This window comes from Taudactylus pleione, unplaced genomic scaffold (genome assembly GCF_031769625.1).
Source record: "Taudactylus pleione unplaced genomic scaffold, aTauple2 ptg001661l, whole genome shotgun sequence".
NCBI classification, from domain to species: domain Eukaryota; kingdom Metazoa; phylum Chordata; class Amphibia; order Anura; family Myobatrachidae; genus Taudactylus; species Taudactylus pleione.
Genome location: NW_028286058.1, coordinates 348666 through 374418, shown reverse-complemented (window position 1 = coordinate 374418; position 25753 = coordinate 348666). Strand labels below are relative to the sequence as shown.

At 46.9% G+C, this 25753-nt stretch overlaps 1 protein-coding gene across 1 annotated transcript in view; it reads left to right on the top strand.

Annotated features, from left to right (window-relative positions):
- The window catches only part of SOS2 (SOS Ras/Rho guanine nucleotide exchange factor 2), a 65873-nt gene that overhangs the window by 22414 nt on the left and 17706 nt on the right, over nucleotides 1-25753 (top strand). Inside the window, exons 2-11 of the mRNA XM_088464369.1 lie at nucleotides 3379-3504; nucleotides 6503-6634; nucleotides 8590-8754; nucleotides 10398-10604; nucleotides 16051-16194; nucleotides 17761-17871; nucleotides 20507-20605; nucleotides 20845-20972; nucleotides 21858-22513; nucleotides 23512-23593. Of these exons, the coding sequence (XP_088320495.1) occupies nucleotides 3379-3504; nucleotides 6503-6634; nucleotides 8590-8754; nucleotides 10398-10604; nucleotides 16051-16194; nucleotides 17761-17871; nucleotides 20507-20605; nucleotides 20845-20972; nucleotides 21858-22513; nucleotides 23512-23593 (1850 nt within the window). The remainder of the gene's footprint in view (nucleotides 1-3378; nucleotides 3505-6502; nucleotides 6635-8589; nucleotides 8755-10397; nucleotides 10605-16050; nucleotides 16195-17760; nucleotides 17872-20506; nucleotides 20606-20844; nucleotides 20973-21857; nucleotides 22514-23511; nucleotides 23594-25753) is intronic.

The following is a 25753-nucleotide window of genomic DNA, read 5'->3' as shown; positions in this document are numbered from 1 at the left end:
ATGACTAGCAAGCATCGAACTCCCGGTATTCAATGGAAAAAGTACTTCCATCGACTCAGAAACATCGATGACTGCTAACCATTGGTTTCCGATGTCCATCTCTACTACTGTAGACCGTGAAACTGTAGCAGCAACACAGGGGCTGAATACTAATTGCAGGTTAAGGAACCAATACTGGACCAAAAAAGACCAATTAGGGTGGCCACCCCAACAATCGGTGGTATCTGTCATCTGTGTTAGGGGCCTATTCATTAGAAGATCTTTCTGAAAGACAAAAGACAAAAGATTTATCTTTTGAAAATTCCTGGGGCTGCTGTGACAGATATCTGTCATGTACATGACAGATTTTTGCGAACGACGAACGATATTGCATGACGACGTTCTGGGAGTGGATTTTTTATTTTTTTTTCTATTAATTTTCATTAAAAAAATCGTTCGTTTACCACAACAAATATTTATAATATCTGTCAGCGATAAACGATAATTGACCAACATTTTGGAGAGACAAAAGACCCAATTTGTCGGTCGCGGGAGTGCGCATTTTTATCGTTCAGAGCCTATCCATTAGCAGATAAATTGAACGATAAATCGTTCATCTTTATCTGCTGATGGATAGGCCCCTTTAATCGATTTGCCGCGCAGTGGACTGGTCCATCTATTGACACTGTTACACTGTATTGGAAGGGGTAATTATACAATTTATACAGCGGAATGGGCAGTCTACTGACAGGTGCATATTGAAAATGTCCCATACTCCCATGCCAAACATTGCTAACATTTTATTGTGGCTATTGCATGATTTTTAGGTGTTTGGTCATACCAGGAGATCTATCTGCTTCTTGTGTTGGGATCTGCTCAATCCTCCGCAGTCTCACCGTAATCGTGCTGAAACAGTGCCTGGTGTCATTGGGCAATTTTGTTTCTAAAGCTAGGTACACGCGGTACGATGTGTACCCACCGATGCGACCGACGATCCGAGGCCGACATCGGTCGGTCCTTACACACGATATGCCGCCCTCCCGCCCATAGCGCTGCATGGAATAGTCAGTCGATTCGACCTAATCTTTGAACATGCAGGATGATCAGGCGAATCAGTGGATGGACCCCAAGGGAGCGCGCAATGCACGGCATCGTGCATACACGCAGAACGATATTGCTGAATTATCATTCCAATCCGTCGGATTGTGTGCAATATCGTTCCGTGCGTAGGGGCCTTAAAGAAAGGAGACACTTTCGCTATTGAATTCCTGCGTAGTAACGTTTGCTTCTGCAGTGTTTTATATAGTGTAGCCGCTGTACCTACTACAATTCCAGCTTTTATTGCAACTCATTACTGGATTTACCTTTCTAAAGAAAGATTACAATAGCGAGAGGACTCATTTTCTAGGGCTTTTGGACTGTTTTATATATGGTTTTTATTAATGTGAATAAATGTAATGGTATGAAGTTCATCACGTTACATTGTAATACTACACTTCAACGCCAATACTCATTCCATCATTTTATATTGTCGGCATTTTGAACATGTCAGTGTTGACCTATTACATGTCGACATTATGAACAATCGGACATGAATGCCGGCATTCTGAAATTGTAAAAAATGTTAATGTCGGCATTGTGACTACATCCCTCCGTAAGGGTGGTGGCGAAGGCTTCCTGCTGTACTTTCCAAGTTATTCCAACCAAATCTATCCCGCTTCCTTCTCCAGTTATTGGGACGTCCATGCCATGTGTGGTGTTTCTGTCCATTGCACGGACATCTGTGGTGCGCCACAAGCAATGCACGGGTGCGCTCTCCCTATTTCCTGACCACTTCCAGTCCGCTCTCAATAATATTGTCTCCATCGACCAGCATGTCTGGCACTGCCACTCCTAAACCTTGCTTCTTCCTCCTCTGGTGTCTGTCAGTAGACATGATCTACCATCATCCTTCATTACAATGGACCCTCCCTGGATCTCCAGTTCTCCCATCTCATGCTCCATCTTCACCAACTCTGATTTTCTCTCTCCCTCCTCCTCCTGCCGCCTCGCTAATCTGTGCACATAGTGACCCCTAAATGGCCACCAAGCCGATACTTGTGTGAGCCTCCCCTATACTGCGGCTTTCTTCTACCTTGTCCTATGTCTTACTACCACACAGCAGTCGCTGTAGCTATTGGCGACATAACTTCCTCTGCCACCTTGGTACCTCCTGGCACTAAGGGGACTCTGGACAAGAACCGGGATCCCGTACAGTATCTCTTATTTAGACCATTTTTCATATACTGATTCCGACCATTTTTTTGCTTTTGCAATGCTTGGGGAATTTCCAGCCTGTCCCATTCATTAATGGTTTTGCATGTTAGTATATAGAGTATTTTGTAATGGTTGAGTAGGTTGCACCTGACATTCTCCTGCTGCTGACACACCCAGTTCTGGCAAGTTTGCACCTAGATACTGGTTTTGCCTGTTAATCGAGTCCCTCCCTTTTTTTTTCATTTAAACATTCATTATCGAGGCCTGGGGCAGTGTGTCTTCAGTAAGAGCAACGCCAAAACGTTTCCCTGTGGTAGCATGTGTCTGTACCTGTATGTATCAACAACAGGGCTTCCTACCGTGGCTTGAAAGCTAATGGATTGCTCATTATAGAACCTAATTTAATATGCAGCTTTAGGAGCCAGTCGACTAGTATACGCATTAAAAGTCTAATCGTCGTCTACACACAGCAGGGCAGCCATTTTGTTGGCCTCGGTAATCTTGAAAATGCAGCCATTGAGCTCATTGTGAATAAAAGACATCCCAGAGGCGTGAGGCACATTGTCACTGTACTGTAATGAACGCTTATACCACTTTTTTTTACCTAAAAATTGATTCATATAAAATACAAAGTATTGCCTGCACTGGGCTAGAATACTACCTCACAATAAATGGCTCTATCACAAAATGTCTGTCTTCACTGTCAGAGGTTGGGTTTACTTTGGGAAATGTAATTGATTTCTTGTTCTTTAACTGCTTGTGACAGAAGTATATGTTAAACATTTGATAGAATTATGGAATCGTATATACTGGACTTCCAGGAATGATGATGTTTGTCCATGAAAGATGACGTTTTGCCTCTGAGTCCCGTTTTTTGGAGGGAAAAAATCCGAAACTGGCGTGCAAAACCGAACTAATCCGAGCCTGCACATCCCTCGTCTAAATACATCTTGTGGGTTGTTGTGCTGCGAATGATTATTGTCTGAGGCAAATGTGTGACATTGCGCTTTCATTTTGTAAATGTCCCTAGAACACCGGCAGCGCCCGTTTACATGATGTAACTCCAAAGAGCAAATAAGTTTCTTTCTGATGAAGATTCATTCAGAGACCATCTCCTGACTCTCTCTCGTCTTCCTTTTGTAGGTCCAGCAGCAAGTTCATCCCACACTGTCTGCTAAAGAAGACTCCTTGTACTACATAGAAGAACTCATCCTCCAGCTCCTCAATAAATTATGCATTGCCCAGCCCAGGACTGTTCAAGATGTGGAGGTAAGCCATGTTACAGCGCACGTGACACCTAGAGACAGCGGAGGCCGTCTGTCCTTTTTACTAGGATATGGGTGACGTCACTGATACACAAAAAGTCTCAGGGGTCTAGTTACTAAGCAGTGTTAGGAGACAGAGTGATAAGGTGCCAGCCAATCAGCTCCTAACTGTCATCTCACGGGCTGTGTTTGAAAAATGACAGTTGGGAGCTGATTGGCTGGCACCTTATCACTTTCTTATCACTTTTCACTCTGTCTCCTAACACTGCTTAGTAAATGGACCCCTCAGTGATGTCACTGGCTCTTAGCGAATGTGTGCAGTGATTCCAACACTGACGTCGTATCAACAAGAGGGTTTCCGTTTTTCAGCTCTCTTCGGGAGAGATGTCATTGTATTTCCGGTAAGTGTGCGCGTTATGTGCTGCAGTTACCAGTTATGTCATTAATACAGAAATGTAATGATTTCGACATCCGCAGCTGTCGTTGCAGCATTGACAGCAATGTCCCTGACAGTCTGTATTTGCAACCAGGGATTGTGCTCACTCCCTCTTCGGCAACTACGTTGGGGTGAATGACCCTGCCGAGACTCCATATTGGTTGAAGCAGGGCAGGACACTATAGGACCTGTACACGTTGGGGTGAATGACCCTGCCGAGACTCCATATTGGTTGAAGCAGGGTAGGACACTATAGGACCTGTATACACAGTTATAATCCTCCTCCCCCTTTCCTCGTCTTCCTTATTGCTTTTATTTCATTTACTAACTGTTCTTGAAGATCTTATGTATTCTCCAGATTTTGTTACTGTAGATTTCATTTAGAAACCCGTAGAAGTCGCACCATCAGTCACGTTTGCAACTGTTGGAGAGCAAAGCTGCGTACACACGGTACGATTTCAATGAACGATGACTATATCGTTCATTTTTATGCAGCCAACGACCAATGAGCGACCAACGATGCGTGTTCCCGCATGGACGATAACGATATCGTTGGTCGGCCATGCATGCAGGCCAACTTGGACGATATTGTTCGTTTACCATAGGGCTTTGCGATCGCTGGTCAGTCATCGTTGGTGATATCTTTTGTGTGTGGATGAACGATATCCAACACACCAGGAAAATCAAGGGAGATCGTTCAGCGATATCGTTGGCTAAACAGATCGTCCCGTGTGTACACACCATAAGGCGCTGGCGCTGAATGGGGCTTACGCCAGGTAGTATTAGGTACATTGCAGGAACTGGACATGCCTACAAAACTGACAGCACTCACATACTCAGATGTCACTGAGGCAGGGCGGTGGGAGGGAACGGGTGCTAATAAATAAATGAACCCTGTATTAATGTGCTGGTAACTATACCAACCAATCAGACACATGCTTTCATTGTCTAGCTTGTACGAGGCAGATAAAAGCTAATTGCCGATTGGTTGCTTCTGTTCAGTGATGGTTAATAATCCCCAGTCAGTTGTGTGGTCATTGGTAGTGATGCGGTCAGGGTCCCCCATGTCTTAGTAGTAAGAACCGGCACCCCCGGAATACCTGCCCCAGCAGCAGAGCCTAGGGTTAGCTAGCCCATCCATCCATGGTTAGGTTGTTTGAGTATCACAGCTGATAATGCTTCACCATAACACCAATGCACTACTACTGCTATGTACTGTTCTGGTGTGACCCATAGGTCTGACCACGACTTAAGTAGTAATCGAATTTCAGGGTGGTCATCGGGTATTACCAGCGAACATGTGCAATTCATAGAGTATTAATCATTTGTATCTATGCACGTGTAGAAAGCAGCAGGCTATACAGTGGGCCCTTTATTCTACATGACTGTGTGCCAGCTGTGCCGTGCTCCTGGCTGCTGTGCTCCAGGCTGGCAGTGTCTGTAGCCAAGACCCGCATTTGATGTGTTGGCAGGCGCTGTGTCTCGTACTTGCCAGCGGTCTCTCTAGGAATAGTCTGTGGTCTCTCCCTCAGGGGGGCCGTTAGCCGTCACCACAGAGGGGGGTGGAAGCTACATGTGGGAAACATAACGTGAAAGTGTTAATGTCCGCACACAGGAATGAAAAGCGCAATGCTATGGAGCCGTGTTATTGCAAACACTTACTTAATACACTACACCGTAACCGAGCCACAGATGAAATCCGATGACACAAACCTTCCTTTCGCCAGTCAGCAGCGTGTATATTCATCTCAGAAAGTTTTATTGGTTTGTTTTTGTTTTTTTAAATATAGGTTACTGCCTTGTTAATGTTACAGCAATGATAAATTACGTTAATATTTATTTCTATTTGGTTCATTGATTTGGAATTGCTGTTTGCTCAGATTCTCTGTGTTTCTAAACAATATAACCTGTTCCTTATGACCTTTCGCACAATTAAAGGATAAGAGCTTAAAATAAGCATAATGGTGTTTCTGTGCCTTCATAATGGGCCAATGATTGCACTCTAGTGATCGTGGGGGGAGAGAGAGTGGGAGAGTCACTTCTCCCTGATGTCAGGCTGCACAGATTACTGCTCATTACAGTAAGGAATCTCAGCTGGTGATGGCCGAGGTCTGGTGGATCTCCGCCATAAGGCCAAGGGCATGGAGCTTAGGCCCGCTAAGCCCCACCCCTTTGCCGATTGCCGTACCACCTCACATTTCCCAAAGAAGGGATGACCATCGATGCATGCAGACAATCGATGGTTCCATGCCATCGACGTTAACCACTGATGGCACCATTGATGGTTAACTCACCGATGACCATCCCGAATCTCCGCTAGTTTTCCAGTGCACCTCTACTGGGGAACAAAGCTACATCTCTGCGGAGCGCTTCCTTAGGCCATCTGCGGAACAGTACAACGTCTTTTGTCTGTGTATGGTGCAGTGCCTTGTAATGTGTCTCATATGCTGGATATGCGTTGTTGGGAATATAAAAGCGCAGTGGTGGTCGGAATCTTCTACGTTCCATTGTTGTCTCTCTCCCTAAATTCTTCTGTTCCTGACCTTTTCCCCTTCATTCTGTGTAGGAGCGAGTGCAGAAAACCTTTCCTCACCCGATTGATAAGTGGGCCATCGCCGATGCTCAGTCCGCCATAGAGAAACGGAAGAGAAGGAATCCCCTGCTTCTCCCTGTTGATAAAATCCATCCCTTATTGAAGGTAAACGCGTTTCTGCTTCTTCTGAAGGAGATGTATGCTGGCACTTGTTCACTTTTTGTTTTTGATTACTTATATTTATTCCTGTGCACCCTCCCAAAGGTGACCAAATAGAAGGTAGACGGATATAATAGGGAAGGACTATCTATACGTATTGTGAGTCCATGTTGCTATTGCGTTTTTATTTTGACTCGTTCACTGTTACTAGTTATGTTTTGTGGGCTTTCTTTTATAACAATAAATGTATTCATTTTTATTGTAGTTTTAATCTTTAACATCTAAATTTGCCTTTCTCGTTAGATTGTTATTCAGTAAGTATTCGTGGTAGCTGACTGGCTTGTCTTTTTTTTAATCCAACAATTCCTCAGAAACTGATCATCGATTGACGTTCAGATGTAGTTCTATTTTTATTAGAGGTGCCAATAAATTACATTTTCTGAGGTAAATATTTTTGCCCACCAGACCCTTGTCTTGCCTCCCTAAAGTGGAGTTCCCTAAACACGCTGGATATTTTGTTATTTTAGGGGTAAATGGAGACTAACTGGCCCCAGAACACAAAGCCGTTGTGACCAATGAGCTAGCTGAATACTAGTGTGTGGAGGGCGCATGACTGCACTAATCGGGCCCTGTGTGACTCAGTACATACATCTTACTCCTCCCACATGGGTTGTAAAATTGCAAAGCGTTCCTATCTCTAGTCCGTGCTTGGGCAGCGTTAGGTTTGTTTTTCAGGTGCATTAAGTGTTTGCGCTTTCATACTGGTACCTATATTGCCATCACATCTCCTGTGACCTTATGGTAGTGTACAACCCTAAATGAAATGGGAAGGCATCTGCATATTCCAGTGATGGAGTGAAAGCTCTTCCTGACATGGGGCCTGATTGAGCCATGGTTAGCATACATCTCCAATGTTTAGGGGTCTCTGCATGTACTCAATGGGCACTGCCATCTCGCCAAGCCGCAGCAGTATTGACATGCTACAGCGTTTAAGGGGGCAGAGCGTGGACAGGTCCCATCACCCTGTCGCCCCCGTTTTCCAGGAGGGGCGAGGCCCAGGGTCGGCGTCGGTGGAACGCAGATTTCCTGGCCTGGTAAATGGCCAGGAACAGGCCAGGCTACGGTAAGCTTCAGCTTTTGCAATAGTGATCCCAGGCTGCGACCTCGGTGCTGCTCGGTCGTAGTGCTGGGATCGCAGATGCGGCAGAAAGTTTCCTACAGACACCACCTGCTGAATTATCACTTTAGATGGACAGAATTTCTCAGCCGCTTGTGTGCAGCTCTGCAAATCCGTCCATGGCTAAGTCAGGCCCGTAGTCCGCCGCTCTTCTCAAGAATGCAAAAAGAAATGCTTGTTCCTGAGAGGGTGTAGGTGTTTGTGCATGTCTAAGTCCTATCTTCATCTATATAGTGTTGTCTCCTTTGTGTGAGTGTATATAAGTATGTAATGCTCATAAATGAGCCCTTATACATTAGAATTTACATTGCAGCCTTTTTGCTTAAAGCTTTAACCAATAGGTACCCAGAGCGAGACATCGGCCATGCTGAAACATAATTCTCTCCCAGGCGGAATTCCCTACATGTCTAATTACCTCAGTCAGGTTAATTGTCACAATATGAGACCACCTGGACTGTATATCCTTAGTGTAGCGTATCCGAGTAGCATTGAATTGTTTTATGACTTCGTATATAGAGAGCAAGTAACATTTGGCGTTTTAGTGGTGTACAACATTCTAACACAGCGAGACTGTATACGGTGACTTTACTACAGGTGATCAATTTAATCTGTTGTGTCATTTAAATAGGGTGTGTTGATATAAGCCTAGCTACCATTGACAATGCAAATTTGGATATGGTAACATATCAGTAAAAGGTGTGAAGTCGTCAGTAAGAAAGCGTCCCAAGGGTTGGTGGCCAGACGTCACATTGAAGCGACTGTGTTCTCCTTTTGTCCTGTACAGGAAGTGCTTGGCTACAAGGTAGATTACCACGTGTCTCTCTACATCGTGGCTGTCCTGGAATACATCTCAGCTGACATTCTAAAACTAGCAGGAAACTATGTATTCAACATCCGACACTATGAAATCTCTCAGCAGGACATTAAGGTGTCCATGTGTGCCGATAAGGTAAGATGTATACCTGTACATGTACAGGTCAGAACAAGTGCCTCCATGTGCCGATAAGGTAAGATGTATACCTGTACATGTACAGGTTAGAACAAGTGCCTCCATGTGCCGATAAGGTAAGATGTATACCTGTACATGTACAGGTCAGAATAAGTGCCTCCATGTGCCGCATTGTCTGGTGACTTGGCAAAGAGTTTGAGGTTTAAAATTATCCACAATTTCCAATAATGTTCTTTTGTACCAGGGAGGGGGATCAATATGGTGCTTGTCACAGACAGACCGCCAACAGCCCTTGTCTGCCTTTCTGCGCAACGATCTTCTGTCCGTCCAAATTGGTTGCTGTAGATCTAAAAGTGATCTGGCTGCTTAGCCAGAGGGTCCAAACGTCCTGATCGTGTCTCGTTGGGCCACCCACTGGGGTGGCAAAATGAAATGATGGTCCTGTCTCTGTGTGACCAGCTTCTGTGTATTGAATTCCCCCGTTGTATTACATTGGGGTATTATATCAGCTTTCCTATTAAGTGGATGGAGCAGTCTGTTCTGTACTGTACTGCCATAACCTTATTAGCAGATCAGTGCCTAGACCAGGGATGGGGAATCCTTTTTTGCGGAGGACCATTTTGATATATATAACATTATTTTCGGTCCTGGTGCAGGCCACTCCCCCTCTGTGTGATGTCACACATGGGCGGGGCCACTATCGTCGGTGATTACAGCAATGCCCGGAGCATCCTGAGGATGCTTCGGGGAGCTGTAAGGGCAGCGAGCGGTGTGACTGTCTGAAGCGTCCTAAGGATGCTCCAGGTGGCTTTGCCGCATAGATTTTGGCTGCCCTTCGGCCAAATGAGGCTAGCAGAAAAAAGCTCAGAGGGCCAGACCAAATGATTCCGGGGGCCTAATATGGCCCCCGGGCCTGAGGTTCCCCCATCCCTAGCCTAGACGGCAGACTTTACTGCATGCACAGGTATTTTTATTCCCTTTACTGTGCAAATGTTTTGAGTAGGTAACTGTGACAATAGTGTGGGTGAGGTGGCCGGGCGTGTGCTTAGCGACAAGCTGTGTTTACAGAGTGAGCCACAAACTGCGACTTGTTTCACTTGGTATAATGTACAGTGAAAGTGAATGGGTAATGGTCTTCAATAGATAGAAGGGAAATACAAAGTGTTTCTGGCTATTTGGCGATTAGAATCTATACGTTGTATCTCAGTGTCTCTGCTCTCAAGACCCATATATTAATTTATCAGTTGTATTTAGGTGATTTAGGTGCTATTAAGTGCTTTGCATCACCTTGAAAAGCTTGTTCTAGCATAAGTGGTGTCTTTATGTTAATTCTGGTTTTCCATGTTAAATAACTGGACCCCTCCCCTTTCATACTAGTATTTGTGTGCAGGTCCCTCCGTCCAGCCATTGATCAGTCCTGCAGGGTCTCTAGCGTTAGAATTACCAGGATATGAGAGGCAGAGCCTGATTGGATGATCTTCACTGTCATCCAATCAGGAGGTTGGCTTGTAAGTAGGGACCCAGCTAAGGTTGAAAAGGAAACAGTGGGCTCTAGGCAGAGACCACCCCTGAATTGAAATCCTTTATTCTAGAACACTTATTTGAAACTTTGCTTTGTACATTTCTTTCCACCCCCCCCCCAGGTTTTGATGGACATGTTTGATCAAGATGACGACATTGGGTTAGTTGCCCTCTGTGACGAGGAACCGTCCTGCACAGGAGAGCTGCGCTACTATGAGCTGGTCAGGACTGAAATTGCTGGAGAGAGACAATACCTGCGGGAGCTGAACCTGATCATTAAGGTCTTTCGGGAAGCCTTCCTATCAAACAAGAAGCTGTTTACATCTAGTGTAAGTCCCTATTCTGCTGTATGTTACTACAAAGCTGTCTCTTACAGTCTATAGAGATTACAAGCCGTGGACAAAGCCAACCAAAAAGTGTAATCCTATGTAATAGGCTGCAAGAAGGTTTTGGGAAACTGTAGAAAGGTTACTGTAAGATATGTGAAATAAAGCTTTCTGCTGCCTCCACAATCCCTCATCTCCTGATATACTCTGTGCTGCTTGATGACCCTGCTACTTCCACTACATAACTCTGATTGTCTCTTCCTGCTGCCTCCATTCCCCTTCTCACATCATGACACTGTCCCTGTCACATGCAGCCCTGTCCTCACTAACACATCACTCAGCTCCTTATATGCTCTGTGCTGCTGAGGATCCTGCTCTCTCCACTATATATGACTCCTGCTGCCTCCATTCCCCTCCTCACATCATGACACTGTCCCTGTCACATGCAGCCCTGACCTCACTAACACATCACTCAGCTCCTTATATGCTCTGTGCTGCTGAGGATCCTGCTCTCTCCACTATATATGACTCCTGCTGCCTCCATTCCTCTCCTCACATCATGACACTGTCCCTGCCACATGCAGCCCTGTCCTCACTAACACATCACTCAGCTCCTTATATGCTCTGTGCTGCTGAGGATCCTGCTCTCTCCACTATATATGACTCCTGCTGCCTCCATTCCCCTCCTCACATCATGACACTGTCCCTGTCACATGCAGCCCTGACCTCACTAACACATCACTCAGCTCCTTATATGCTCTGTGCTGCTGAGGAACCTGCTCTCTCCACTATATATGACTCCTGCTGCCTCCATTCCCCTCCTCACATCATGACACTGTCCCTGTCACATGCAGCCCTGTCCTCACTGACACATCACTCAGCTCCTTATATGCTCTGTGCTGCTGAGGAACCTGCTCTCTCCACTATATATGACTCCTGCTGCCTCCATTCCTCTCCTCACATCATGACACTGTCCCTGTCACATGCAGCCCTGACCTCACTAACACATCACTCAGCTCCTTATATGCTCTGTGCTGCTGAGGATCCTGCTCTCTCCACTATATATGACTCCTGCTGCCTCCATTCCCCTCCTCACATCATGACACTGTCCCTGTCACATGCAGCCCTGACCTCACAAACACATCACTCAGCTCCTTATATGCTCTGTGCTGCTGAGGATCCTGCTCTCTCCACTATATATGACTCCTGCTGCCTCCATTCCCCTCCTCACATCATGACACTGTCCCTGTCACATGCAGCCCTGCCCTCACTAACACATCACTCAGCTCCTTATATGCTCTGTGCTGCTGAGGATCCTGCTCTCTCCACTATATATGACTCCTGCTGCCTCCATTCCCCTCCTCACATCATGACACTGTCCCTGCCACATGCAGCCCTGTCCTCACAAACACATCACTCAGCTCCTTATATGCTCTGTGCTGCTGAGGATCCTGCTCTCTCCACTATATATGACTCCTGCTGCCTCCATTCCCCTCCTCACATCATGACACTGTCCCTGTCACATGCAGCCCTGTCCTCACAAACACATCACTCAGCTCCTTATATGCTCTGTGCTGCTGAGGATCCTGCTCTCTCCACTATATATGACTCCTGCTGCCTCCATTCCCCTCCTCACATCATGACACTGTCCCTGTCACATGCAGCCCTGACCTCACTAACACATCACTCAGCTCCTTATATGCTCTGTGCTGCTGAGGAACCTGCTCTCTCCACTATATATGACTCCTGCTGCCTCCATTGCCCTCCTCACATCATGACACTGTCCCTGTCACATGCAGCCCTGTCCTCACTGACACATCACTCAGCTCCTTATATGCTCTGTGCTGCTGAGGAACCTGCTCTCTCCACTATATATGACTCCTGCTGCCTCCATTCCCCTCCTCACATCATGACACTGTCCCTGTCACATGCAGCCCTGTCCTCACTAACACATCACTCAGCTCCTTATATGCTCTGTGCTGCTGAGGATCCTGCTCTCTCCACTATATATGACTCCTGCTGCCTCCATTCCCCTCCTCACATCATGACACTGTCCCTGTCACATGCAGCCCTGACCTCACTAACACATCACTCAGCTCCTTATATGCTCTGTGCTGCTTGATGACCCTGCTACTTCTACTACATCACTCTGATTGTCTCTTCCTGCTGCCTCCATTGCCCTCCTCACATCAAGTCATTGCCCCTGTCCTCATGAACACATCACTCATCTCTTTATATACTTCATGCTGCTTGAGAACCTGCTCTTTCCACTATATAACCCTGTCTGTTGCTTCCCGCTATCTCCATTGCTCTTCACACATCACAACACTGCCCCTGTCACACTGCGCCCTGTCCTCTCTATGGGGGAAATGTACTAAGCCGTGGAGAGAGATTAATTACCAACCAATTAGCTCCTAACTGCCATGTTACAGGCTGTGTTTGAAAAATTACAGGAGCTGATTGGTTGGTACTTTATCTTTCTTCACTTTATCTCTCTCCAAGGCTTAGTACATCTACTTCAACACATCAGCTGTCTCCTTATATACTCTGTGCTGCTGGGGAGCCCGCGCCTTCCACTATATAATGCTGTGGCTTCCTGCTGCCTCCATTCCCCTGCTCACATCAAGTAACTGTCCCTGTCACATGCAGCCCTGTCCTCACAAACACATCACTCAGCTCCTTATATGCTCTGTGCTGCTGAGGATCCTGCTCTCTCCACTATATATGACTCCTGCTGCCTCCATTCCCCTCCTCACATCATGACACTGTCCCTGTCACATGCAGCCCTGACCTCACTAACACATCACTCAGCTCCTTATATGCTCTGTGCTGCTTGATGACCCTGCTACTTCTACTACATCACTCTGATTGTCTCTTCCTGCTGCCTCCATTGCCCTCCTCACATCAAGTCATTGCCCTGTCCTCATGAACACATCACTCATCTCTTTATATACTTCATGCTGCTTGAGAACCTGCTCTTTCCACTATATAACCCTGTCTGTTGCTTCCCGCTATCTCCATTGCTCTTCACACATCACAACACTGCCCCTGTCACACTGCGCCCTGTCCTCTCTATGGGGGAAATGTACTAAGCCGTGGAGAGAGATTAATTACCAACCAATTAGCTCCTAACTGCCATGTTACAGGCTGTGTTTGAAAAATTACAGGAGCTGATTGGTTGGTACTTTATCTTTCTTCACTTTATCTCTCTCCAAGGCTTAGTACATCTACTTCAACACATCAGCTGTCTCCTTATATACTCTGTGCTGCTGGGGAGCCCGCGCCTTCCACTATATAATGCTGTGGCTTCCTGCTGCCTCCATTCCCCTGCTCACATCAAGTAACTGTCCCTGTCACATGCAGCCCTGTCCTCACTGACACATCCCTCATCTCCTCAGTTGTCAGGTCCCTGTTAAGTAAAGAGAAGGCAGCCATTTTGTCAGTTATCACAACATTCATTTTAATATAAGATCTTCCTCATTCCGTGATGGTGTTTACTTATTGAATTGCTTGGCTGCATTCGCATCATACTTGCCGACCTTTGGGCTGGGCCTCTGGGAGGGGGCAGCACGGTCGGCATTGCAGAGGACGTGGAGCAGTGCCGGGGGCGTGGCCGGGCAAACACGTCATCCGGGGGGATGTGAGGCGTTGAGCAGCTGCCGTGGGCGTGGAGACACGGTCCCGTCATCTTGACCCCAGGAATCGCAGCATTGTACAGCGGAGGGCAGGGGCAAGATGACGCGATTCACTGCAAATCACGTCATCGGCTGTCTGTACCCCCCCACACTTTACTCGGAAGCGGGCAGCTGGGGAAGATAGCCGGCACCGGGAGACTTGGCTTTTTTTACTGGGCGGTCGGGAGCGCCACCCGATTTTCTGGAGCCTCCCGACCATTTCGGGAGAGTAGGCAAGTCTGATTCACATTGACAATGGTTCAGCTCCCAATATGGCTGACTCCCCTGAAAGTAGGCCGTAGGTAAAGCCTCCAAGTAGAGGAGCAAAGATCAGCCGAACTATTCTTCCCTTACATCAAACTCTGTGTTTCCATAGATAATGATTCCTTGTTGCAGGCCTTCAAGTTATTTCTATTTAAATGAGCTGTATAGTTTGAACAGTTTAAACTTGACATCAATGTCATTGGATACATCAGAGATTTCAAGGCTCGGATAAAGCCTTGTCGTGTTAGTGACGCACCTTGTGCGTTTCTAGACCGTTAGAACCTAATGACGTTGGTTTTTGTTTGTTTTGATGGTAACGACAACTGAATTCTTGCACCATATGGATCTATATACTGGGTTTAAAGCTACGCGTATCTTTATAGCAAAATGCAGAGATGGAAAGGGAAGTTCACGGACACATTTTTGCAGGTGTGAACAATTGTATCATTTTTTCGCGTAACTCTAATGCTGGGTACACATACACACTGACAGATATATCGCCCCGTCCATTAAACGGGCGATATATCTAGTGCATCGGCGGGTGTGTACATACGATGTGCCTGTGACCGACATTCTTCAAACATATCGCATCTGCCCTGCAGCACAGCTGATGCCGATATATCGGCAAGTCTGGATTTGTGTACGGGCGACCCACCGACCCGCCATACACTTACTGCAGGGTGATTGACATCTCAACTGGGCGGGCAAATTTAAATGGCTGCCCAGGTGTAATGTCAGTGCAGGCACACCGGCTGAATGATTGGTAAGTGTGTATGTACTTACCAATTGTTAGGTAGGTCGACGGCCAGTTGTCTACCTAGCCTAAATTAGCCCAATGTTACTGAACTGGTTTTCTTTCAATCTAAATGGCTATACGGTCACTACACGTCCTCTTGGTGGTACTCTGAGAGACTGAAGGATTTCCTTTGCTTCTTAGTTGGGGGCAGAGGTGTAACTATCAAGACCATCTATCAGATCCATGGAGGCCTCTTCCCCCTAAGGGGTATTAAATGGGGTTTAACAATTCCATATCCCAGGGGGATAGATGTTGTGCATTCCCGAGTGGCTTCAGCGTGGTTGCCATATTATCTCTATAGTCATAGCTCCTCGTAGTCCTGATCTTTTGTTGCCCGTTCCATCGTCCATGGTCTACCAGAAAAGGGTCTTGTGGGGAAGGGGCGTCACTGGAGCTGATATTGGCATGATCTGTCTGAGTTAGGATTGCAGCCTAATTTGCTCCAATGTCCTATTTTATTCACATGTATATTTTACCCGATCTGTGGCTGATTGGAGCCGGTCTGTCTGTATTTTGGTTTTAATTGGCCACAGAGCCGGTATAATGTACACGCGTTTTTTACATTTAAAGGGTTGAGTTGGTATTTCCTCTCCTGAGCATGGCACACCCCGCCCGGCTGGTTGGTTGGTGTTGGAGACCTATTCGATGGACGGACATCTCCATTAACTTCATCGTTTGTCATGAGTTGTAACCTACTTCGTATATCTTCTCTCAGGACATCGAGATGATCTTCAGTAATATTCTAGACATCCATGAGCTGACAGTGAAGCTCCTGGGTCTGATTGAGGACACGGTGGAGATGACCGATGAAAGCAGCCCCCATCCTCTGGTTGGAAGCTGCTTTGAAGATTTAGCGGAGGTAAGGGTTGTGGCTCGTTACTGTCTCCCAATTCCCTCAGGTCTCTCTCTTCATAGGGGGGAATTCAGTTGGGTGCGAGTTCGGCCCTGCAAGGTGACATCACTGCAAATTCGCCTTGCGAATGACATTTGCAATTCAATTCCAAACTCGCGTTTCTTTTTCAGAGTAAATTCGCCTGTTTTTGTTCGCACCCCCCCATGAGCAGGTGAAAAGGTAAGGAAAATCTGTATTTTATGGTAAAAATGTCAGGACTTGCTTCAGAACCCCCCCTCCCCTGCATAAGACTAATTAGGCATTTGGAATTTTTCAATTAGCCAATAATTACATGTCATTTTTTTTAGCTAAATAATGCACCCCAAATTTAATGAAATTATTTCAACAAAAAATAATTGCTTTCTATAATTTTTTTAAAAATTCTAAGTTGCCTCAAATTACCCCAATAGCATCATTATTTTTATTTATTTTATCTACTTTTTTTGCATTTTTCGTTTAATTTCTTTGTAATCAAACAAAATTCTACAGCTTTTTACATTTATTTAACTTTTCATTATAAATGCACAAATGGGCCATTTGACAACGCATACAGTACTTTCCTTATGGCCGCTAACCGTCTTCTACATGATTCTGCTAACAAGTTTTCACTTTTTTGGGATCCAGGACGGTCTCCCCACTCTCTTTTTATGCTATTTTCCCTGTTCACATTTTTGGACAAAATTCGCACACACTCAATGCGAGTAGTGCGAATTCGCATTTCTAATTGAATTGTGCGGATCTCGGGAGCGCGCATGAAGGCGAAGTGTACGAATTATAAGGCGAAGCGTGCAAGATTTTCGCCTTTTGCAAACTCTCACCTAATTGAATTCCCCCAATAGTGTTCTCTCTATCAGTCTATGCAGCATTATCCAGGCTTGCTGGTAAATATTGTTTTTGTATTTAGCCCTTGGTTCTGTTGCAATGGTTGTGTATGACTAAATATTATAATAGATCCAAGATGAAAATGATTATTGGATTACTATTCAACATTACACACCATGACTACATCAATGTGGACACCAGACAATCACCTCCAGCTTCTCGGTTCCTTACTAACACAGGGCTAATAAGTACTGGATACAAAGAACCGGATTTACGTTTTCAGCTACATATCCCCAGTGTTTTTCTCTCCCATCCTAAGGAGCTTATTGGTTAATTCAATTCTCAGTTGGGTGTAGGGGCGTAACTACAGCCTGGTGGTAAGGGGGTCACAGAAGTAACTTGTCCATCCAATCGGGAGGCTCCGCTCAGTCGTCTTAGTGTAGGGGCTAGTACCTAGTTGGGCTTCCAGCAGTGTAATCATTATAAGAGCAGAGGGAGGGTCTCCAGTGCGGTAAGTAATACGTGTCCCAGTCCAGTACTGCCAATGTAGACCGCTATATGAATCTTACATAAATCTACGTTTGTTTTTCTAGAACCAGGTCAGTTATTAATCACACTCCTTTCTAGATTGCTCCTCTTATACAGGATAGTGAATTACACATTACAACACTTGATCCCAATTTAGGAAACTTCTCCCCATTTCTCCCTCAGGAACAAGCATTTGACCCATATGAAACCTTATCCCAGGACATCCTTGCCACCCAGTTCCAAGAACACTTCAACAACCTCATGGCTAAGCCTACTGTTGCTCTCTATTTCCAGGTGAGTGTGTTGTATAATGACATATCACAGTGTTATGTATAAGTTGTCATTACACGCACAGTTGTTGGCTCCGGGTTGTGTCGCTCCACATCCTGCTCTAACCCCGCTCCAGGCGACTTTGTGAGCGTTACTTACATCCTGACACTGAATGTAAACTGTGTGTGTTGTATTTCGTCATTCTGTGGTGACCGCTGAGAGTTTGCAGGAAGGGTTTCATGGTGACATTTCACAGTTTTATGCAGAGTTGCCTTAGTGATGCCGGGTGAATTTATAGGTTAGGGGCTCCCGGGGGGGAAGACTTAGGGTTAAGCAGCCCCCTGGGAGGGTTAGGCTAGGGGAAGGGAGGGTTAGGGTTAGGCACCCCACTGGGAGACTTAGGTTTAGGCTGCGGGGAAGGGGGGTTAGGTTAAGGCACTTGGGGGGGGGGGGGAGTTGGGGTTAGGCACCCCTAAAGGAGGGTTAGGGTAGGGCATTAGGTTAGCGGTACTTTCCTGAATTAGCAGTCAGGATCTTCATCCCTGCCGGGCTTCTGCTGTCGGGATTTGAATCATACTGATTCCACTGGTTGAGAGGTTTCTTTTTCATTTGGAAAACTATGGTTAATCGGCTGTTATGGTGCGTACACACTACACGATATGCTCCCTGCTACACGATATGCTCCCTGAGCGATATCGTGTAGTGTGTCTCCGGCAGGGTGTGCTCGGTGTCGTTCATGACATTGAGCACAGCCGCCGAACGATATCATTAACGATAACGTTCAGCGCCGGGCTCTCTCCCCCATTCCCCAACATGCAGCAACCTGACGAGGTCGTCAGATCATGCTGCATGTTCAGGCGATGGACAATGTCGGAAACGACCAGCGGGAGTGCACATCGCTGGTCGTTTCCAACATACAAGTGCACGATTTGTGCACGATTACTGAGTGACTGCACGATTACTGAGCGATTGCACAATTACGATGTCACTCAGTAATATCGCCCAGTGTGTACCCACCATAAGTCTACATGGCTGAAGTGCGCAGCGTTTACCTGTGCGCATGAAAGATGTTACTGGTAAAGTTTTGTTTCTAAGATATCATCATTTAATTTCTTGTGTGACAGAGTATAGAGCAATATCTTAGAATATGTTAGGTATCGGGTTTCTGTTTGAGCTGTTGTCCTGCCGGCATGTGCAGCATATTGGAATATGTTAGGGATCGGGTTTCTGTTTGAGCTGTTGTCCTGCCGGCATGTGCCGCATATTGGAATATGTTAGGGATCGGGTTTCTGTTTGAGCTGTTGTCCTGCCGGCATGTGCCGCATATTGGAATATGTTAGGGATCGGGTTTCTGTTTGAGCTGTTGTCCTGCCGGCATGTGCCGCATATTGGAATATGTTAGGGATCGGGTTTCTGTTTGAGCTGTTGTCCTGCTGGCATGTGCCGCATATTGGAATATGTTAGGGATCGGGTTTCTGTTTGAGCTGTTGTCCTGCTGGCATGTGCCGCATATTGGAATATGTTAGGGATCGGGTTTCTGTTTGAGCTGTTGTCCTGCCGGCATGTGCCGCATATTGGAAACTTCAGTGTGAAATCTGCTGTTGTGGCACCCAGGACCACCAGGTCATCTTTGGGCCGCGGTTCTAGGGGGCTTGGTAAATATGTGGGGGGTGAACACCAGGTCCCTCATTACTGGACCCCCAGACCCTTTTCATAATGAGCTTTATAGCAGATCACCTTATTACCGTGTCTGCTGCATTGTGGTGGAAATCTGGTTCATGTTAGAGCTATTTTGGACATTACAGCTAGTCACATTAGTGTAATATGTTAGTGTGTCTTCGGCTTTATATACATAGCAGACAGAGCCGGGCCTTTGCCATTGTCTGTAATGGAGAAGCTGGATCACTAGTTGTGTATGTGCCTGATGGAGGTGGTGGGGGAATAGGAACACTGCAAGCTCCCAATATATATATATACGCGCTTCCATCGGGCTCCTGAAGTGCTGTTTACGTCTAGAGCAACGCTGGGAGATTGGCTTTCTATTGTGTGCACAGCAGGGTCGAGTCAAGAGTTTGTCCAAAGTGTATATGAAATATTACCAGCTGCTGACGGTCGTATGTGCTGCTTCCCAGAAATAACATTACTCTGCAAATGGTCTTATCAGTTTGTTATAGGAACATCTGGGACCTATTCACATCAGCTTGGAAGAGTCACGGGTTGAGGTTTCTAGTTCCTGTAAATCATAACTCTAATTTAATTTTCTAACACGGTGCTTAAGGAAACTTCAGAAGACCTCCCCGTGCCCCCAGCACAACCTCTTCTTCAGACTGTTTCTCAGACAGAGGTTTCCTCCTGGCGGTGGGCAGACGCTTGCAGTGTTTCGTGAAAAAGTGTTATTTGGTTATTGGCACCCCCACCCCTATCTTAGAGCAGGCAGAAGCATCATAGTGCTCAGACCCACAGACAGGAACACTGTAACCTCATGTAGATGGGGGTTGTCTGGATGATAATGCCAAGAAAAGGGTGGGGGTACCCTTCACAAAACGTTCACGAGAGAGCTCTTGTAACGTTCCTCTGGATGTAATATATGTTTAGTAAATAGCGATTTGCAATCTGTGCTACACACTGCTTCTGTGTAACTGTGTGCATTTTCCTTTAGTCCATCTCAGATGGGTTTAAAGAAGCCTTGAGATACGTCCTCCCGCGTCTAATGCTGGTTCCTGTTTATCACTGTTTGCACTATTTTGAGTTATTAGAGGTAAGGAAAACAGATCTGATATTAAAGATGTATTTTTCTCTATCAATAAATACAATGAAGAATAACGATTCGAAATTGCTACTTTTAATCTATCCTAAATGAGTAATATGCCATATTTGTATCTTGTATCTGCCAGGCTCCATTATGGTCCTGGGAGAACTGGCACTAGGGTAACCTGGCTGGGGCTGGCAGATCAGTACAGTTGATTAAGAGATATTTGCTCTGTTCTTCATTTTAAGCTGTTACAAGAACGCAGCAAAGATCAAGAGGACAGAGAGTGTCTGAAACAAGCCATCACCACTCTGCTGAACCTGCGATGTAGCATGGAACGCATTTACAATAAGCACTCGCCGCGACGCCGGCCCGGGTAAGAGAGAGCGAATGTGACCTAATGATCTCTTTATGGATGTGGAGAGAGGACTTTCTAGCAGGCTAGAAGCTAGCTGATCATAATCATGGTATATTTATTTAACTCTGGGCCTGATTCATGAGAGGGCTGGTAATGCGATCGCAGCTGCATTCTCCCACGGATCGCAGTTGCTAAAATATGCTGATGCCTTCCAAAGCATAGCTGAGCATAGGGACGCCCATTGCTTCCTTCTCGTATTCCTCCAACGGCACACAGCGGTGTAAACATCGGTAACATCGACGCACATCGATCATGCAGCTTGTTAGGCAGGTCTCTCCTGCGGCTCTCCTGACATGCGGAGAGCTCTCATGCTGCGAAGACTTAACGCAGTACCTCATTTATGCACACCCATGAAATGGCGTTTAAAGGGTCTGACACGCCTGCGTTTTTCTAACCACTGCCCCCCAAACGCTGACTACCTGTCACTCTCTCTGCGTACGGACGTGATCACGTTGCAATTGCGGAATTCGTGCATTGCGCAATAGCAAACAATCCCATATGCAAACATATGGGAATTGTGTCCTCTCTGAATCAGGCCCTGTGTGCGCACGTCTCCTATGAGCAATCATTTCGCCTGCACAACCACGAGGATCACTGCGTGGACCACGCCTTCCACACATACCATCGTTTCCACTCCACGTTTTACAGGGAAATAGAATTCTGTCATATTGTTGAATATATGGCATTATGGGTGAAACCTGTATTGATCACACATCATTTCTGGCTTATCCTAGACTTCATCTGTCCCCTTAGGCCAATACTCACTGCGCCTCATTTGAGTCTCTGGTGTAATATCTTTTTTTTTAAAACGTGCTGGGTATAATTGTTGCTTGTGTTTTTCAGGGAGCCCATTTGGCGCCTGTACAACCGCCAAATGCGCAGCAAGCACCTGGCCATAAAGAAGATGAACGAAATCCAGAAAAACATTGATGGTTGGGAAGGCAAAGACATTGGGCAGTGCTGTAACGAGTTCATCATGGAGGGTTCCCTAACCAGGGTGGGGGCCAAACACGAGCGGCACATTTTCCTTTTTGACGGCCTGATGATCAGCTGCAAAACTAACCACGGGCAATCTCGCATCCCCGGGTACAACACCGCCGAGTTTCGGCTGAAGGAGAAATTCATCATGAGAAAGGTGCAGGTCGCCGATCGGGAGGACTCCGGCGAGTGCAAGCACGCCTTCGAGTTGATCTCCAAAGATGAGAACTGTGTTGCATTTGCCGCCAAGACGGCGGAAGAGAAGAACAACTGGATGGCGGCTCTGATTTCATTGCAGTATCGCAGCACCTTGGACCGTATGCTGGACTCTGTGCTGATCCAGGAAGAGAACGAGCAGCCCTTGCGTCTGCCCAGCCCGGACGTTTATCGCTTTGTAGAGGAGGACTCGGAGGAGAACATCGTCTTTGAGGACAATGTGCAAAGTAGGGGAGGAATCCCCATTATTAAGGGAGGGACTGTGGTAAAGCTCATCGAGAGACTGACATATCACATGTATGCAGGTACGTTCTATTTAAAGGGAATGGGTATAATCGTCGTGTGGTTGAATAATGACACAATCCCTAGTCATCTTACCAAACGTACAATGAGCACTTTGCGCGGTCGTGCCAAACTGTCATTTGAAATGTGTTGTTTGAATGTGGTTTGCAAATGTATTATATATTCGCTCTCCTGTAATATATACTTTACAGTGGATCTGCACTGTAAATGTTTAAATTAAAGGGACAGTCCAGCTCGATCTCCATAGGCATATCATTTGTCTGTAGATCCCTCCCTAGTTATTTGGCTGTCTGCTGTACTGTCCCTCACGTGCTGTCTGTTCCACTATCATGGTAGCAAAATTGAACGGAGGTAACGGACACGAAATGCTGTCAAGTTGCTTATAAAGGAAACCTTAGCCTCAGTAATTTGAGCAATGAATGATACGGTAACTAAAGTTATCATACAGTCAGTACTTGAGGGATAAGGTGCAGAACGTACAGTAATTGGGCTACTGTAATATGCTGGTAAACTGTTTATACCCGTATAGTCTCCATCATTTCCCCTAACTTGGTTTTAAAGCGTTTCCCATAATACAGTGTTTCCCAAACTGGGTGCCGCAGGGCACTAGCAGGAGTGCCATGGCTTGGTGGTCCAAGACCAAATCAAATTTATGCCAACAAATGCTAGCCCACAAATATGGCTGCCTTCAATCATGTGTATGGCTAATGTGATTGGCAGACACCGGCACTGGGTGACTAGCAAGCTTGTCCACCATCACAGAACCGGACGCCGGGTGCACTCAATGTCATTTAATAATCTGTAATGAATTTTTCAATAAGAAGCTTTTGGCCTAGTGGTGCTGGGAAAAAAATGCTGATACTGGAGGGCGCAGTGTTTTAAGAAAGTTTGGGAACCCCTGCCATAATAACTTGTAGATGGAGTTAGAAAGGTTGGTGATGTGTTGCTGTATAAATCTCCTCATCTTCTGTGTGGTTTTTTTTTTCTATCGCACCCTCAGATCCTAACTTTGTCCGCACCTTCCTGACCACCTATCGCTCCTTCTGTAAGCCCCAGGAGTTACTAAGCCTGCTGATTGAAAGGCAAGTAAAAAATATATATTTCTACTTCAGGGTCCATAGGGGGTCCACAGGGTTGACCTTGGGGTATAGCTCGATCTGGATCCACGGGCACCACGCAGTTAAAGCTTTGCTGCTCCCAGGATGCACTTGGGTCCGTCCTCCTCTATACCCCGCCCCGGCCACAGGCACCTCAGTTTTAGTTGGTGCCCGGCCGGAGTCGGGTCACCCTGTCGCAGTGGGGCTGCAGGAGCAGCCCCTAAGCTTTATTTTAAAAGATAAATTTTTTATTTTTTTCTTCTTTTTTTTACACTTTTAGAGCGGCAGCATCAGACTGTCCTTTAGGACGTCCACGCTGCCGCTCCTTCTCCCCGCTGGCGCCGCGACGCCAGTACAGCTCTGGGGATCGCGGCGGGACCCCAGAGCCTGTACTAGCCGGGCTCTGGGGACTCCCTTGACTGCTGCCGGACGCGACGGGGATCAGGTAAGCCGCGGGTCGCCGCGTGCGGCGGCCCGCGGATACTTCAATGCAGTCAGGAGCCTCCGGTCTCTGGGGACAGACCGGAGGCGCTAGCGGCGGCGGCGGGCTCCCCCTCAATTGAGGAATACCCCGCGTGTCCGCTAGACCACCAGGGTATCAGGCTGGTAGCGGGACCGGCAACCCGGGGGTTAATTGCTAGCCAGGGGAGGCAGCCTTCCCTGTCTAGCGGCTCCTCCCCTCAGCTCAGCGCGCCTTTCAACTAGGAGTCTGGCGTCGCTGAGCTGCTCTTATCTCTCGGCCACTCCTCCTCTGAGGTCTCCGGCGGCCATCTTTACTGGCACATCGCAGACTCCCAGGCGGTATCAAGTGGACCGGTCCCCCTGTGTACCTCTCCCCTGCTAAAGGACAGTGTACACAGCGCTATAGCCCTCCCAGACACTGAATCTGGGCGGTTGATTGTAGCGGAAGGTGCAGTGAGTATAACTTTTCTGCATTGTATGTGACTATTGCTAGTGCTGCCTGTCTGTGACTTATTCTCCTTACTGTCAGCTTATAACTATCCCTTTCCTTCTCCTACGGCCCGGCAGGTGTGTGGGGGAAGGGCGTTTTTCTGAGACCCTCACATATATAAAACACGTATTTGTGGGGTCAGTCACATACTGTTGTGTGCTACACAGTACCATATCTGGGCTGTTGTTTCGCATACTGGTGAGTGCGCGGGTGTTAAAACCGTAATTCCTCTGGTGATACCTATTTCTTGTGTATTTACGGTATCATGTCGGATGAGGAGACTGAGCGCTCTGTGGCTCCTGTGCTATTTTCCTGCAGACGCTGTGCTGCTGGAGTTGATGGGGAGGACTTATCTCAGGATGGTCTGTGCGGGCGGTGCCAGCTGGTACCGGGCCCCTCCAACCCCCCTGTATCACAGGACCCTCCTTGGGCGATGTTTTCACAGGTGCTGGCGTCTATTGCGGACCGGTTATCGGTCCCATCAGCGGTCCCTTCTAGGGCGTTACCGCAGCCCACCATCCCCCATTCCCCGAGGGTTCCACAAATGTTGCGGTCTTCCCCCGGGGCCCAGACTGTGGGTCCTTACTCGGGACTGCCTGTGTATGTGCAGTCTTCCCCAGGGACGTGTCAGTCTGTAGTGCCTTTGCAGAGTGTTGCTCCGACGGCTCCTCCGCCTTGGGTGGATGTTCTATCCAGCTCCGTACAGAGTCTGGCGGCTTCATCCTCGGCGTTTCAGTCTATGTTGCAAGGTGATGTGCCACCAAGGGTGTCTAAACGTCCGGTTGTGAGTTCACTAGCTGCGCAGTTGTCGGACTCGGAAGTGTCCTCAGATGATGGAGAAATCCATGAGGACTCTGACTCTGATGTCATGGGGCAGGAGGTGGAAGCTAAGTCCTCCATTAATGTTCCAGCCTTAGTTAGGGCGGTGCGGGCTATCCTACATGTTGAGGATGATGCGCCGGCTCCTAGGTCGAAGTTTCCTAATTTTAAAAAGGCCAAGGTGACCTCAACTGTGTTCCCCCTGTCTGATCAATTATCGGATCATATGGCGGCGGCCTGGCAATTACCTAGTAAGAGGTTCCATCCACAGAAAAGGTTGGCGGCGAACTATCCTTTTCCTGAAGCTCATTGCAGGAAATGGGAAACTCCGCCGGCGGTGGATTCCCACGTTACCCGCTTGATCAAAAGCGCGA